The sequence below is a fragment of the Euleptes europaea genome, chromosome 8 (assembly GCF_029931775.1).
Source record: "Euleptes europaea isolate rEulEur1 chromosome 8, rEulEur1.hap1, whole genome shotgun sequence".
Classification (NCBI taxonomy): Eukaryota; Metazoa; Chordata; class Lepidosauria; order Squamata; family Sphaerodactylidae; genus Euleptes; species Euleptes europaea.
Genome location: NC_079319.1, coordinates 39,009,862 through 39,024,052, shown reverse-complemented (window position 1 = coordinate 39,024,052; position 14,191 = coordinate 39,009,862). Strand labels below are relative to the sequence as shown.

Here is a 14,191-nt window from a genome sequence, read left to right as displayed (position 1 = left end):
AGAGCGGCCTGGGGCGGCCTCCTGCAGCTGCAGGGAGGCTGCCCCGGCCCTCGCCCGGCCGCGCCGCCACTTCTCGCGGCCGCGAGCGGCCTGGGGCGGCTGCCCCGGCCCTCGCCCCGCCGCCCCGCCGCTTCTCGCGGCCGAGAGCGGCCTGGGGCGGCTGCCCAGGCCCTCGCCCGGCTGCCCCGGCCCTCGCCCGGCCGCGCCGCCGCTTCTCGCGGCCGAGGGCGGCCTGGGGCGGCCTTCTGCAGCTGCAGGGAGGCTGCCCCGGCCCTTGCCCGGTTGTGACGCCGCCGCCAGGCCCGCGCCACTTGCTGCCGGGAGCCCAGGTAAGCCTGTGGGGGGGGGTTATAAGCCGACCCTCGGCTTATAAGCGGGTGCCTAATTTTTCCCCATTGTGGGGAAGAAATTAGGCACCTCGGCTTATACGCGGGTCGGCTTATACATGGGTATATACGGGTATATCCTCAGGTTTCAAAAAATAGCTTAGTCCAATAGTTCAATGGGATAGTGACACTGTGTTTATATTCTTTATTCTTTTTCCTTATATACATTGTGCATGTTATCTGTATGAACAAATGAGACTTTTGTATAACAGAAATTTATTCCATTGTTTTAACTTAGAATGCATCATTTACAACTTGGTTAGCATATACAATTGCTTTTTTTATATATTTATGAAATTTAAAAGTATTGATGCCTTTGTTTACTACAAGCAAAACAGTGAATATACCCCATACTCGAAAGCAATGAGCAAGCTACTGCACTTATGACATCTCTGTATATTTATATTAATCTCTGCCATCTATGGGGTAGATAAAAAACAAGCACTGAAAACAGAACACACATTTTGTACCAAATTCTGTCTAAACAACCCACTCTTTTTACAGTCACACACAAACTATCACAACTAAACATACTCTTTAAAATATGCTGCATATGTCTACAGGATACATAGGAATCACCTAACACTCTGCAGTATTAGATAAATGTTTTCATACTACATATTTGAGGGGAAATCGCACCCTCACTCATTCCAAAAGAGGAAATATTTCATAGTTGGTTTTTTTTTCAGTGCTCCTCCTAATTTCCAATTTGGAAGACAAGTCCTAAGGAAAAACACATTACTCCCAATACATTTATCTAATTTTTTCATTCACAGCCGTTTACACCTCTGCTTGAAATGTCTGTACCCAGCAAAAACTGGCTATATGTATCCTTAAGAGGGGCCACTGACAGGACTACAGACAGAGGTTGGGAGACAGATGAAACACCAGTAATTTCCTCTTGCACAATGGGAGCTTGGATCCAAGCCATTATTTACAGTGTAATATTTTTTATATTAGCATTAAAGAATTTTAGGTAAGAATATCATATTTTAATGCTAAAAATCTAATGGCATATAATTTTGCAAGTCACATGCTGTTTTATGCATTAACAGGAAATTACCCTCTGTTGCTTTCTGAACAAATGCAAGAGAAAACTCTAATAGCTGAATGCTTTAAAAATTAATGATTTAAATTGTTTGGGGGCGGAAAGCGCAAGTTCCTGCCAAACACAGATTCCAATCCCATTAAGAAGTTAGTTTATTAAAAAGCAAATCTCTAATGAGACAAATAATGCACTAAAGCCACTGTAATATTCCCCAGAAGCCTAGCATCCTAATTAAGATACTCTGTATTATGTTACTACCTAAAAATGAAAGCGGCTTTTTCACACACATGTTCAAGTAACTACTAGTTTACTGGGACTGCAACTGGATCTCCACTCCATGTTCTAAGGTTAACCAACCAAAGATTAGTGCTCCCCTCAGTTAAGGTTAAGTACCAGGCTTTGGCCTTTATCACTAGGTCCCAGGAGGAGGTAGACAATGGTCAAGGAATTTTTACTGCAATCCTTGACACTGGCTACAGTTTTCAGCAAACAGCTACAGCTGGTGCCATTAAGGATCTTAAAAGAAAATACTGATGTTAGTAGAGACACAAGAAAACTGAATGACTTCCTGCCAGTGATTTGAGGCAGGAAGCAATAACGGAAGCAACAGAACTAGATAACAGCTGTCCCAATCCTCATCACCCTTCCCACGGCTATGAGCGAACACTTGTCATAAACAAGTGAGAAACCAAGCAGTTGACTGCTAAAGATACCAAATTCCAAAAACTACATAATTAAAATATCATGTAAGAAATTAGTAAATGTATGTTTGGGAAATAGAGTTAAGTCCCTAGGGATGCAATCGAACATTTTGCTAGTTATATAGTTATACTAATTGTTTATAAAAAAATATTGTGCATCCAGTATAAGAGTTAAGTCTACAATTTACAATGTGTAGTCAAACAATCATTAAATTAATAACCTTCAAAAATTAAATATAGTTGCAAAAATACTAAACGTAGTTAACTTAACTTTGACAATGTCTTTACAAGCCCACAGGACATCTGTTTGTACTAGAAACAGCCATGTACAGAAGACAACAACAGCATGTTCCTAACTTATCCAAATTACCGTAGGCCATGCTCATCTGCATTTACATCAGTGTTCAAAAATAGGAAACACCTTAACTATGAGCGTGCATCAAAAAATGGTATTTTTCAGATTCAGGTATATTGGAACTGAAAAAATATTGGTACTCCTGATATCCCAGAATTCCAATAATAGTATGGTATTCAGATTCTGGTTTTATTCGGGAATCTGGATTTATTTGGCTTCATTAGAGCCTATGGGGAAATTATCCTGAGATCTGGGGGGCTGCTGGTATTCGTCCACAGAAGAACCCCCAAGTTCCAAAAAGATTGGTCAGGGGACCCAATTCTTTGGGCCCCCAAAGAAGGTCCTCCATTGTTTCCAATAGTGGGGGAAACAGCCTTTTCCCCACAGGGCAAAAGCAAAGAGACATGCCTGCAGCAACTATTAGTCAATACCTTCTATGCCGGGAACCAACAGAAGCCCAACAGAACCAAAGCGGAGCCCAGGGATCCCAGCAGAACCACAAATCATGTGGCAAGCCGAACATAACCAATGTGTAACAGAGAAGCCCAGCAGAACCCAGGGCCAGTGTGGCAATGCAAGCCCAACAGAACCAATGTCAAACAAGAGAATTTCAACAGGTTGTTTTTGTTTTTTTTAAGAGCCAAAGGCAATCCACAGAAGCCCAGCAGAACAGTCTTAAGGGCAGGTGGCCACTTTTGCAGGCCCAGCAGAACCAATGTCAATCCAGAGAATCCCTTCAGGGTGTTTTTTGTTTGTTTTGCAGAACCAAGGGCAATCCACAGAAGCCCAACAGAACAAGAACTTTTATTCTACCAGAAGGATGTGGAATTTACTCAGTTGGCCTTGTTGTCAAGTCACTAGACTGCCAATAGTAGTTTACTTCCACAGCCTTATTACACTACTCACAACAGAAATAAGAACATTTTTATCACTACAGTCTGTAGAAGTAGCAATCTAGTTTTAGTTCTTCTGCTACCCAAAAAAACTCTCTTCATTTAACCATCACAAGCATTTCCCTGGCCACATATTCCAACACAGGGGTAAGCCCTTGGAATGCATCTTGTCCTTTTCCTTGTACCTTGTATGTGGGCCAAGTTAGACTTTTGTGTACTTTTAGAATAACCACAACACCAAATTCATAACAAAAAAAGTAACTTTACTGAAATTAAGGCAATTAATCACAGAACATACAGAACAGCATGAGAGGGACAAATGTAATCTTCTTTACCTTGATGTAAAATGTATCCCTCCTATGATCATGAAATAAGAGATAAACAGAGAAATCTTGAAGTTATTCAGATTAAGTTTCCATATTTTAATATTGGTTTACACCAGATCACAGTTTTGAGAAGCTGTTAGGCCGAATTTTTGGCATCTGACAGAGTCTCTGGTTAAAAATTTTGAGAACACTCATGGAATTGTATTTATTATAAATATATACCCACCTTTCTCTTGAGCATTTCAGGATGCAAGGTGGGTAACAGCAATAGAAACACAATTTGGTAAAACATTAAACGTGAAAATAATATATATATAAAATACATTAGAAACCACTCTGAAACACCTTATGCTCCCACCAGCAGTGTAAACCCCCATTGCCCAGCTTTCTCCAAAAGCTCGGTAGAACAACTGTCTTAAAACCTCCCCAGAAAGCAAAAAAAAATAAAGAAGCACCCTGGACAGATTAGGGGTCTGCAAAGAAGGAGCCGGCTTCCTAACTAGATGTACCTGGGAGGGAGACCATCATGGTCAGCTGTTTCGCCGACAGGAGACCAGCTTTTGCTGAAATACTCTTAGGACCTTGGGACTCTTTGCAGACCCCTAATTTGTCCAGGGTGCTTCAGTTTGTTGTCCCTCAGCCACATGAGAACTGCAGTGCATTCAGACACCAGGTTTATTAAGAGAAACATACAGCAGACTGTCATTAGCACACTGTTGATAATCTACACCAAAACTTCAGACTATCTCATTAAGAAGCCTTACTAAACAACATAGGAGATAACACAGAGCCTTGTGGCACCCCATATGTCAGCTCCCAAGATAATGACTTTTTAAAAAATCGAACTGATTCCAAAAGAAGACTGGCATCTTATTCGTTATTCCCCATTAATATATCATCAGCCATCCTTCCCATTCAGGGAAACTGAAAGTTACTAGAAAAACGTGAGTGCAGCCTTATGACTACCTAGGAAAGTTGTTTGAGGTTTAACTTCTGAGCATCAGCACACTGCAAATTAAACATCTTCCAAACCTCTGGAATTTTTCTACTACTGGGCTAGTTCAGACTCAATGGTTCTGATCCTATTAACAAGTTTTGATGTGCACTAGGATGAGAAGAGGAAATCATTGCTGTTGTAGAAAAGAAGTTTTATCAAAAGAGGAAACATGTTCCATGGCACAGACTCTCTCACACATGGAACTAATCCCAAGCCAATGTTTTCTAAATCTACAGCCACAGAAGATTAAGAGATCCTGAAGGTTCATGTACTCTTTTCACTACCAGCCTTTTTTCTCTTAAGTAAATTCCACCCTCTCTCTTCCCAGCATTAGCCGGGCTGCAGCATTACATCTGCACCAATGCTAATCTCACTAAGCTTTGGTTTAAAGCCAGTCAGTGCAGTCTTTACACTACCATGGTTAATACTAGAAAGTTAATATGGAATGTATGTAGGAGAGAAGCAGAGGGTGTCTATGACACAGAGACACTCCCAGCTCTTAACCATGGTCTATACGGTTTGTTATAGCTTGGTCTCACTTACACTGTTCTACATTAAGAGCAGCAGATCCAACCAGTAACCATTAGATTTATATTTTTCTTTTGAACTTAACTAAAAACTACACTATTTGGAAACTGCATCTTTATTTGACCCTTAGCTTGTCTGTTTCACATGCACAGATTCAGACCATGAAGCCAGTTCAGAAGCGGCTGCATGTGACAGCTCTACTTATTTTTTTCCTACTACGTGCCCCTGAAGTAATTTGATGTCTCAAGCATGTTCCCCAAAAAGTTAACAATAAAATAATCCTATATTTTTTAAAAATGAACTATTTCCTTGTAAATGCCAATTCATTTTCTGGCTCATTTTTGTCCTTTGCAATATACCTGTAGGCCTTCTGAAGTTTTTCAGTAAAGTAAGAAGCAGCAGCAGTTTGACAAATTCTTGGCTTGACTCAGATATTGCTCTTCAGTGTGAAATAGTAAGCATATAAACACATGAATCTGCCTTACACTGTGTCAAACCATTGGTCTATCAAGGTCAGTACTGCCTATTGATTGGCATCAGTTCTCCATGGTCTCAGGTAGAGATCTTTCACATTACCTACTGACTTGGTCCTTTTTTAACTGGAGATACCAGGGACTGAACCTGGGACCTTCTGAATGCAGAGCAGATGCTCTACCATTGAGCTATGCTCCCCTCCCCCACAGCATAATACAAGTTAATTCTTGTGGATGATTTATTAACAAAGTTTATCTACTGCAGCCACTCAAAGCAGCACAGTGGTGCTGGTCTTCACAAGGTGGCCTCACACTGCATGCTCAGACCTCCAAGGCTTCCTGCATGTATTGTAGCAATAGTATCCCAAGCTTGGGAACACAAATCTGAACTGCTGCAAAGGCTTTAAATCACTCTCCAAAGGAGGGAGGGGAGGATTCTGCAAAAAAAAAAATTAGGGGAGCAAAAGCAGTCTATATTGCAGGCTCTGCAAGTATGAATGTAACTTTAAGCCTCTGTAACGTTTGACAGTACATTAGCTATCCTTTTTTATTCAGAACCAAGGAGGCCAGATGGAAAGAAGCCCCAAAGACAACTTAACCTCTACAACAACGAATCAGATAAATTCAGGCCATACCAGTGCAGTCAAAACACAGAGCACAGCCCTAGGTATGATTAAAGCCATCTTATCTGATCCAATCTTATCACCTGCTTAGATTCAAAGAAAGCCTTTTCCCCTGTGTGTTTGGATACTGTTATCAAAAGGAATCTAACTTGAAAACACAGATTAAATGGAGGGGAGGATTGCTACCAGAAGGGTAGTTGTGTTAATTATGTGATACCTGAAAAACTAATCGAATAATTGTGGTATAAGCGCTCTTATTTCACCAGAAGCCTATTTTATTTTAGGGATTGGAACCACCTGCCTTTGAAATGCATTGAAAATACTGAAGGTGCCAAAAAGCTACTGGAAAATTTCTATTTTTTTTCATCCGTATGAAACCAAAGATGTTAAGTCTCTCGGGAATCCTTTTGTATTTGAGAAAGCATGGCAATACAATAAGAAAAGTCAAAATTAACTCAACAATCTAAGCATCTACATTCCAAACTGGGCAATTTCCCCCAAATTATTTTACTTTTAAAAAATTGTTATTTTACTTAATTAGAGTGGGGGTTAAAGTAAATATATTTAAATCGTTCTTTATGATTCAGAGTCTCCAGGTATTTTTCTACAAGATATAAGTTCTGTGGAAGGCAGATTTGCTCCACTTGTTTAGAAAAGATATAGGCCCAGAATCCAGCTTGAATCTCCGTATGATCACAGTGAACTACCACCTAAAGTAATATCTGTACCTTCCAGAGAAGCTATTCAAGTAAACTATACGTCTTGCAATATCATATTAAGGTTACCAAAAGTAGTAACCAGACACATGGTTCTCACACACTCTATACACCACAACAGTTTCACACTAGCAAACAAATGAACTTCTACATGCTATTGTTGGCACCACAAAGGTAACAAAACCTTAAATATGCACACGAAATGCACAGATGTGTATCTGGGACTGAATCCTCAGAGCCTTATTTCAATATGTATGAAAATCCACTGGGGGTTATTTCACTGTATTAAGTATTATGACCCTAAGTATTCTATTTAATGCACTCCCTAATACAGCTAAGATCTATATACAAATCACTGGCTAGGTCAGGAAATGCAGGTATAACTTATGCATTCGAACACAGGCGGGAGCATGCATACCAGTACCACCTAGCTGCATTAAGCTGCTTTAATAGAATATTTGAATGTGTATTTCCAATCTAATGAAACTAGCCTTTTATCATGCCTTCTTAATCACGGCTTGTTCTATCAGGATGCTTACATGCTGAGGCTGGCATGCTTCAGGGCTAGAACATCTACCAGACCCAACCTCTTTTTAAAATAATCAAACAAAACCCAACATAGAGAACATTAGAGGGGGGATTGTGCAGAGAAGCTCAGATAGCAGGTACTTATTCTTTTCTCCACCTGCCATTTCTCAGTTCCAGATAATAAGCTGTTTCCCCTGCAGGGTTTAAAGTGTGAAGTTAGCTGCATTTTGTACCCTGCTGGGACAAAAAAATGGGAAGGGACAATCTGGATTATCAAAAGGATTAATCATCCTCCCTCCAAATTACTTCACTCCTCAAAAAACTTCCTCATAAGGTTCTTTCTCTTTTATAAAAAGGGAAAATGTCAACAGGATTCTGTTACATATGTTTCCTCATCATGTATAATTACATGTTTGAGTCTTATTGCCCATTCCAAATGCAACGGTAAAATAAATAAAAGCATAACCTATTTTGACAGCTCTCTTACACTGGGCCAACATTTCTATGTTCTTCTTCACAGTTAGTATTTCATAACCAACATATGTTGTAACACGTTCTTATGGGCCATTATTCAAACACCAGAAAAACAAAACCTTGGTTGATTTTCTCTTCATCTACAAAAAGGACCACCCACATATGACCAATAACAGAGAAAATTTCACCACTTTAGAATACCTAAAACTGTAGATCAACCAATTTAGAAAACCCTTATACATCAAAAAATAAAGAGAACTCTCTTATATTTCCATTTTGGACAAATGCCTTAAAATTCAGAGATTTGTTACCATTTGCAGGGAAATCTCAGCAGACTGCATCAGGGCAATAACAGATGGGCAACCCAATTCTCAAAACATTTAAAGAGGAGAGAGCCAAAAACAGCAACGCAGTCTATTTTCCCACATTCCCCCGCCTACCTACATTTATTATGGTTAAATTTGGTTACTGTTATCATTCATGCCGGGATCCTTTAATATATTATGAATTAGACATTATGACAAAGTAAGAAACAAACCTCACTGCAAATCTTTGGCAGTTCATCAAAGTCCCAGTGGCTTCAAATGAACAAAAATATGCAGAAGCCTGTTTGGTTCTAGAGCAAGGAAACAGCTTTTCCAAAAATATTTAAAAGTAATGCATACAACTGAAATATCCCCACTCTTGCCATGGAAGCTTGCTGGCTGACCTTGGGCCAATTCAATACTCTCAGCCTAGTCTACCTCACAAGGTTGTTGTGATGACAAAACAGAGGAGAGAGCAACAATGTAAGCTCCTTAGGGTCCCCAATGGAAAGGTGGGGTATAAATGAAATAAATAATACTACTAACGTTAAATAAAGCACTTTTGAAGACTAGAACTTGTTGGTTCTCGTAGGTTATCCGGGCTGTGTAACCGTGGTCTTGGATAACCCAGCCCGGATAACCTACGAGAACCAATGAACTCTGACCGTGAAAGCCTTCGACAATAACTAGAACTTGTGTTTCTAAATAATTAAGACAATAAAAGTGCAGGTGTATACTCTGTGCCCACCCTCATCCCACCCGTTCTCAGCAGCAATCTTGCACAGAAGCGCATTTTGACAGCCATCAGATCACTCAAATAGCTCTAGCTTTCCTTGGAGGAAGATATTGGCAACGAAAGGAATCTGTCGTCCCCTAAAGGACATTAGGCACCGAGTCACACCGCAGGCAAAAGTGTAAAGGAATCCAGAAAAGACCTGCAAAGTGTTGCCGCAGAGAGAGGCAAGCCGATCTGCGGCGTGCTACGCGAGGGTTTACGTGCGCATCTGTTTTGATCCCATCTAATTCGCAAGTTCTTCCTGGCGCTTCTTCCTCCTCCCGCCCCACATTTCTGCACATTATGGGAGCCTGAGCACACGGAAGAGGGGCTGCCTCACCTGGGAAAGCTGCCTGGGGTTGGGGCAACCGAAGAGCGCGGAGCTGGAGCTGAAGCTGATGGCCCCTCTGCGGCTGAGGACATGCTGGGGGACCGGCCTGTCCAGGGGCAGCACCGGCAGTTGGTAACATACTTCCATTGAAACGGAGGCAGCACCGCCGGCGCCACCTCGCCTCCCGGGGCGCCCACAAAAGCCAGGCCGAGGCCCGGCCCACCGCCCTCACCTGTCCCGGCGCCGGGAATGGGGCAGGGTGGGCAGCGAGTCCTCCGGCGGCGGCGGACGAGCTTTCTTGCTTCCCCCACCTGCCGACCCACCCCAGGCACCGGGGAGGCTGAGGGGCGAAATGAGCCTCGAGGGGAAAGAAGGGACGGCGAGCCTCGGCTCCAGTCAGCCCCGCAGCCGGGCCGGCCGCGTGCCGCCGCTCATTGGCGTCGGCGAACGGGCCCAGGCGGCTGCGAAACCGCGGCGCCGGGCTGATTTGGGTGAGACACACGTCCGCGCCGCCTCCCTCCTCGCTCGGCTGCGGCAGCCCCGCTATTGTCCGGCACGAGGCGCGGCCCCGCGCGCGAGGGGAGGGGCCAGGTGGTGTCGGTTGGAGGCGCCGGAAGCGAAGCCAGCGAGGGGGGGAGGGGTGGGGAGGAAGAGCGAGAACGAGAGCAGCTGCGCGTGCAGGGGTTCCTCCTCGGCCCCTCCCGCCCTCCGAGCGGCCACGGCCCCCAAGCGAGCGACGCGCGCCCCGAGAGGAGGCACGAGCCGGGGCGGGCCTGCGCGCGGCGGGGACGGCGACGAGCCGTGCGTCGTGACGTCAGAGCCTTTTCTCTCGCTCTCTTTCCCCCTCACCGAGGGGAAGCGGCGGGCAGGCGGGCAGGGTTTTTCCTCACGAACCTCTCTTGCTTTGATGCTCGCGATGTCTTCACTTTTCGAAAGTGGAGAACAGGGCAGAGATTCTTTGGCTCGCCTTTAGTTCCAGCCCCGGGAAGAAAGAAAGGATGGACGGGCGCGCTTCTGTCTCATCGCCTAGCCGTAGCCCTTTTCTCCTTTAAAAACCTGCCTTAAGGCCTTTTCTGGTAGGATCTGTTGAAAGATGCTCCTGCCTTCCCCCCTAGACATACTCGCCTGGCGCCCGTTTTACTACCCCTTAGGCGCCAGGTGAAAGCTGCTCTGTGCTTTTGACGGCGGGGTATAATTACTGGCCATCATGGTGTTTATCTTTTAGGGAGGCTGACGGCTGGTTTCAGCCTGCTGTGTTTTGTGTTTGTACTCTTTAGTCTAACTTTGTAACTTGGACATAAGAAAGGCCATGCTGGATAAGACCAAGGTCCACCAGTCTGTTCACACAGTGGCCAACTCGGGGCCTCTAGGAAGCCCCCAAACAAGTCGACTGTAGCAGCATCCTGCCTGTGCTCCACAGCACCTAATACAATAGGCATGCTCCTCTGATCTTGGACATAATAGGTATGCATCACGACTAGTATCAATTTTTACTAGTAGCCATGAATAGCCCTCTCCTCCATAAACATGCCCACTCCCCTCTTAAAGCTTTTGGTCAAAAGGTTGGGATATAAGCTTTTTAAAAAAAATATGGTTCTCTACAGAAGCCATAGCACTCTGGGTGTTGGAGAGATTGGTCGCTGTTTGGTTGCTTGTCAAATTTCCTCATAAGATCCTGCCTTGAACTATTTTTGCTACACCTTAACAGTACCCCACTGCCTCTTCTCTGTCCCCTAACCCATCCGGAACACATCTTGTCCGTTCCTAATGGTTTCTTCAAGGTACAGATCTGTTGATGACAGGTGATTTTTTTTGAAGACTAGGATCATTGAAGGTGGTGTGACAGAGGCCTCACAGAGTACTGTGTTTACATTTTTCATTACTATTGCCTTTATTGTTGTCTTTTTGAGTGAGTCAGACACCTGCAGAATTTGTTTGACCAAAGAAGATTAGTAGGAGAAAAGAAATTTGTGTACAAGCAATGGCCTTTGTCATTCTACCTTCAACTCTCTCAATAACTGTTGTCTGTCTCCAGCCTTGTATTGCAAAATGTAAGCCTTCTACATTATTTCTGTATACCCTAGTGGGTCATAGGAGCCAGTCTTGACCCATCTACAATGGCACCCAATTTGTTTCTGGGCCCAGTTTATGGTGTTGGTGTTGACCTGTCTTGGGACCAGTATACCTTAAGTACTGCTTACTCCTGTGCAAACCTATCTAATCACCACAGTCACCTCTGAGACCCTGCTTAGGGTGCTTCTGCTTTCAGGTTAATCCAAGAAAGGGCCTTCTCAGTCATGGCACAAAAATTATGAAACTTCCTGCCCAGGGATATTCATCTGTCCCTTTCTTTTTTTTTCCACTAGTGGGTTAAGACTTTTTTAGGGACTGATGTTCTTACAATGACCTTTCATAAGAACATAAGAAGTGTCCCGCTGAATCAGACCAATGGTCTGTCTAGACTAGCATCCTGACTCACAGTGTCCAACCAGTTCCTCTGGAGGTCCAACGATAGGTCATAGAAGCCAAGGCCTTCCCCTGATGTTGCCTCCTGGCACTCATATTCAGAGGTTTACTGCCTCTGAACATGGAGGTAGCCTTTAACCACAATGGCTAGTAGCCACTGATAGACCTGTCCTTCCTGCTCTATGTTTTATTGATGTATTTTAGTTTTGTTTTTAACTGATTATATGATGTAATCTTATAATTTATTATTTGGCAGAAGGGCAGAATAAAATGTTTGTTAAAAAAAGTAAAGATAAATTAATGACACTGTAATATATTGCTGTCTTTTATGCCATTTCCTAACAGTCTCCTGAGAACCACTGGAGTTCCTAGAGGTATGTGGTTAATTATTGGGGAGATCAAAGCTGTTAGCTTTGACATGCAGCAAGAGAGAACATTGATAAATCTATGAGACTATGAAGTTTTAAATAGGGCTGGATTCCACACAGACTGGAGGGCCTACGATACTAAGCCTGCAGGCTGAAACTGTCACATTCAATCTCAGGGTGGGAACTGATGCCCTAGATATTATATCTCACTCCTTTATTTGTTATTTTGGGAGTTTCTTCAAAAGCACTCCACTCCCATGCACAATGGAATTTGATAATATCTGCACAAGAAACAGAATGTTCCCAGTAGGTGGTCCAAAACTATGGACCATGATCCTGCAGGAACCTTTAAAAATGCCAACCTTTTGCAATCTATTGTTTTTCAGATTACAAGACCTTAGAGTAGAGGCATGTAAACATGACATCTCTAAAAACAAGGCTGAAAGAAATAACATGCCTCTGGAGGGCGGATGAGTGAATCGGAGTAAAAGATATCCCCTCCTAATAGAGCTGGACACATCATTTCTTTCTCATTAGGTAGGCAGTATCCAATTCCTCATTTTTTTGTTTACTGAGTTGTTACCGAGTCTAGCAATGGCACTAATGACTGCTAGCTGTTATTCAGACTGAGACAAATGCTGAATTACTAGTGTATTCTGCATTATTTCATATATTTTTATCCTGTTTTTCTGCAAAAACTTGGTCCCCAACGCAGCTTAAATATAATCCATTTAAAACTAGTACAGATCTTAATTAAAATATAATTTTAAAGTTGCTTTTCACTGCAGGCACTATGTAAGGCTACTTCCTCTTCTCCTTTTGGCCAGAAGGACAGCAGTTGCCAACTGGTAGAAGAGAGCTGAAGCTGCACGCCAACATGGTGTAAGGATGCTTGGCTGTTGCTTCCTCTTCTCCCTCTTAAGATTGCAATAAAATGTATTCATAGTGAGTAACATGAAAGTCATGTGCCTGAATATACTACACAACAACAGTGTACTATAGATTAGGATTCCAGGGGTTGGAGGAGAGACAAACAAAATGAAGCTGCAGCAGCATGGTGCAATCTCACACTGCAAGGACGACAGTCATGTGAATGGCAGAGCCAATGGCGTAGTTCTCTCCCAGTGACTCATTGCCTTCCTTCTTGGCGGAATGCTAGATCTGTGGGAAAGACCGACACAATCAGCCCCAAACATGTGCTATTCACATAGGCATCCTTGCAGCCTGCGTCATGCTGAAATTGTTCTCACCCTGCTGTGTGCATATAGAAAGGGCACCTGTATTGCACTCAGACCACCTTCCAAACAATACTCCCGTAACAGACAGGCATTATATCCTTCAAACTGGTAAAAAAAAAATCCAAAGAAACATGAGTAATGGAAAGAACCAAAAGCACTAAACCCATGAAACTTTATGCACTTCCTGTTTCTCCTACCAAAACAATTACTCAGGTGGAGCTGTCAAGAGACAAAATTGCACAAGGGAAGGCATGAAGGGTTGTATTTTTTTTTTTTTACATAAAATAATAGTTCACTCACTCAGAGCTCCAGATAATGTTTCCTTGTAATTTGAGAGTACCGTGATGAGGGAACAGGCTGCTTCAGCTACTCAAGGCCCTCTTCTCCACCCTTCTTCATTTACCATTCCTTGCCAAGGCTATGCCTATCACTTTGTATCTGCTATGCCATACACAAGTCTGGCTCTGTAGGGGAAGAGGGAAGGCAAAGTTGATTGCAGCAACAATATATGTTAAATAATAACTGTGATTAACTGTTCTTTGTAATATGTTACTCTATATGTATTAACTCTTTTTATATCAATGTATTTTTATGTCAACATAGTTTTATAGTCTCCTTGTGTAACAGACTCTGGCTACATTTTGAAAGGCCAATAGGCAT

At 42.9% G+C, this 14,191-nt stretch overlaps 1 protein-coding gene across 2 annotated transcripts in view; it reads right to left on the bottom strand.

Annotated features, from left to right (window-relative positions):
* Positions 1 to 9,694, bottom strand: part of PDE7A (phosphodiesterase 7A) — a 51,665-nt gene extending 41,971 nt beyond the window's left edge. For both annotated transcript variants that reach the window (XM_056854454.1, XM_056854455.1), the window contains exon 1: positions 9,469 to 9,694. In XM_056854454.1, coding sequence (XP_056710432.1) covers positions 9,469 to 9,606 — 138 coding nt within the window. In that variant the 5' untranslated portion in view covers positions 9,607 to 9,694. The remainder of the gene's footprint in view (positions 1 to 9,468) is intronic.
* Between the last annotated feature and the right edge of the window lie 4,497 nt (positions 9,695 to 14,191).